Source organism: Littorina saxatilis, linkage group LG11, assembly GCF_037325665.1.
Source record: "Littorina saxatilis isolate snail1 linkage group LG11, US_GU_Lsax_2.0, whole genome shotgun sequence".
NCBI classification, from domain to species: Eukaryota; Metazoa; Mollusca; class Gastropoda; order Littorinimorpha; family Littorinidae; genus Littorina; species Littorina saxatilis.
This window is the reverse complement of record NC_090255.1, coordinates 38,319,051-38,321,550: the sequence shown is the minus strand read 5'-3', so window position 1 is coordinate 38,321,550 and position 2,500 is coordinate 38,319,051. Positions and strand designations below refer to the sequence as shown.

General features: G+C 44.6%; 1 protein-coding gene across 1 annotated transcript in view; it reads left to right on the top strand.

Annotated features, from left to right (window-relative positions):
- Nucleotides 1–2,500, top strand: part of LOC138980421 (uncharacterized) — a 25,311-nt gene that overhangs the window by 2,143 nt on the left and 20,668 nt on the right. Inside the window, exons 3-5 of the mRNA XM_070353289.1 lie at nucleotides 438–565; nucleotides 1,141–1,291; nucleotides 2,317–2,450. Coding sequence (XP_070209390.1) covers nucleotides 438–565; nucleotides 1,141–1,291; nucleotides 2,317–2,450 — 413 coding nt within the window. The remainder of the gene's footprint in view (nucleotides 1–437; nucleotides 566–1,140; nucleotides 1,292–2,316; nucleotides 2,451–2,500) is intronic.

Genomic DNA, 2,500 nt, shown 5'->3' with positions numbered 1-2,500 from the left:
TGTCCGGGTGTCTGGGTGTCTGGGTGTCTGTGTGTCTGTGTGTCTGGGTGTCTGGGTGTCTGGGTGTCTGGGTGTCTGGGTGTCTGTGTGTCTGTGTGTCTGGGTGTCAGGGTGTCTGTGTGTGCATCGGTCTTTCGGGCTTGACATAATGCCTGCATGCCTGTTTGTTTCTGGTGGGGTTTATATCTTTTGTGCCAGTTTATTTCTCTAGCTGCCTGTCAGTGTGTGCCTTTCTGTCTGTTTATTATTCCGTCCGTACGTCCGTCTGTCTGTCCGTCCGATTGTCTATTTGTTTTTCTGTCTGTCTGTCTGTCTGTCTGTCTGTCTGTCTACCCGTCTGCCTGTTTGTCTGGCAGTCTCAGTACGTTCATGTTTTTTCCTTTACATATTTATCCTGTTCAATTTTGTGACATAATGACATGTTTCTGCTACTCTAGTGCGGTGGATGTGATGGTGGGGTGTGCAGCCAACGCAGTTCAAGGATGTGACGTCATTGACACAGCGACGGTGATTGATGGCATCAAGTCTAACGTCATCAACAACTTTGTCACACCGTGTCAGCTCGGTCAGTTTACAAGTGGATGTTTTGTGCGTTGGTCTGCTTGCTCGTTTGTTTGTTGTCAGCGGCACTCAGTTGCTGGGTTTGTCGTCATCAACATCTAGATGCTTGTATTTGTCGTCATCAACATTTAGTTGCTTAAATTTGTCGTCATTAACATCCAGTTGCTGGGCCTAACTCACATTTAATTGCGTGAATTTGTCGTCATCAACATCTAGCTGCTGGGCCTAACTCTCACACACAGTGTGAGTTTCGTTGGTTTACAAGTAACTCTTTATTTTAATTTTTCCGTTGGTTTCTTTGCTCGTTTGTTTGTTGTCATCAACATCTAGTTGCCTACATTTGTAGTCATCAACATTTAGTTGCTTGAATTTGTCGTCATCAACATTATTTGTTAATGTCATCGATAAAAATTGCTGGGACGATATATTTGTGAACGTAACATTTTATGTTGTCAATAATTAAACGTTCCAACAACATACCTTTCTTGGCTTTTTATTCTGAATGTTGGAACGTTGGCAGCCTGTTTGATTTTGGATTTCTGTTAATGTTACTTTTATTGAAATATGTATCTTTGGCAGTGAACGCCAGTTTACCGGCGTACCAGGAGAGCGAGTGTTCCCTAGGACTGGGACTGTGCTTCGGGGTTCTCTCGGACGCGGAGGTTCCCACCAACACCGGGCTCCCACCAGGGGGCGCCGTTCCGCAAGTAGACACCGTCAGAGCTTGTCTGTAAGTGTGAAGGGACAACAGTAATTTTGAAGGATGTATTGATGGATGGATGGGGAGGTTCAATGGATGTATGGATAGTTGGATTGGTGGGTGGGTGGGTGGATTTGATAGGTGTGGATGGATTGGTGAATGGATGGGTGGGTGAATGAGTGTGTGCGTAGGTCTATGGATGGGTGGATGGATCTGGAGGTTCAATGGATAGATGGATGGGGGTTGAATGTATGTATGGATGGTTGAATGGATGGTTGAGTGAGTGAGAGGGTGTGTGGATGGGTGGATGGATGGATGGATGGATGGATGGATGGATGGGTGGGTGGTTGAGTATACAGATGGATATGTGTACGTGTGTGTGGAATGTGGATTGACGGATATGTGAGTGGATGGACGGATGAACTAGTGTATAGAAGGGCGGATAATAGAATGTGTGAATGGATGGAATAGTTTGTGTATATATTGATGGATGGATGGATGGATGGAGTGATGATTGGATAGGTGGGTGGGCCTGATAAATGTATGAGCGTGTCAATGGAGAAATCTGTGAGTGGTTGAATCGAATGTTTATTTGGGTGAATGAATGAATGAATGAATGAATGAATGAATGAATGAGTGCATTGTTGTTGTTGTTTGTTTATTTTCTGCTGATGATGATGCTATTGATGATGATGTTGATGATGATGATGATGATGATGATGATGATGATGATGATGATGATGATGATGATGCTGCTGCTGCTGCTGCTGCTGCTGCTGCTGATGATGCTGCTGCTGCTGCTGCTGCTGCTGCTGCTGCTGCTGATGATGATGATGATGATGATGATGATGATGATGATGATGATGATGATGATTCTGTGGCTGCTGCTACTGCTGCTGCTGCTGCAGATGATGATGATGATGATGATGATGATGATGATGATGATGATGATGATGATGATGATGATGATGATGATGATGATGATGATGATGATGATGATGATGATGATGTTGTGTTTGTTGTTTAGCATGACATTATTATGTTGTGTGTTGCAGTTTCTACGACGGCTTCACTCGGTGCATCCAGGCTGAGCTGGACAACTGCACCGCGGACACCTTGACCCTTGTGGACCAGAGAGCAGAGGTCGCCGCGGCCAAGTTCAACAGTCAGCCATACTCTTGCACCACCAGTAAGCATTTCTTTTATTTCTGCAGTGTAGGAATCCTGATATGTATATCT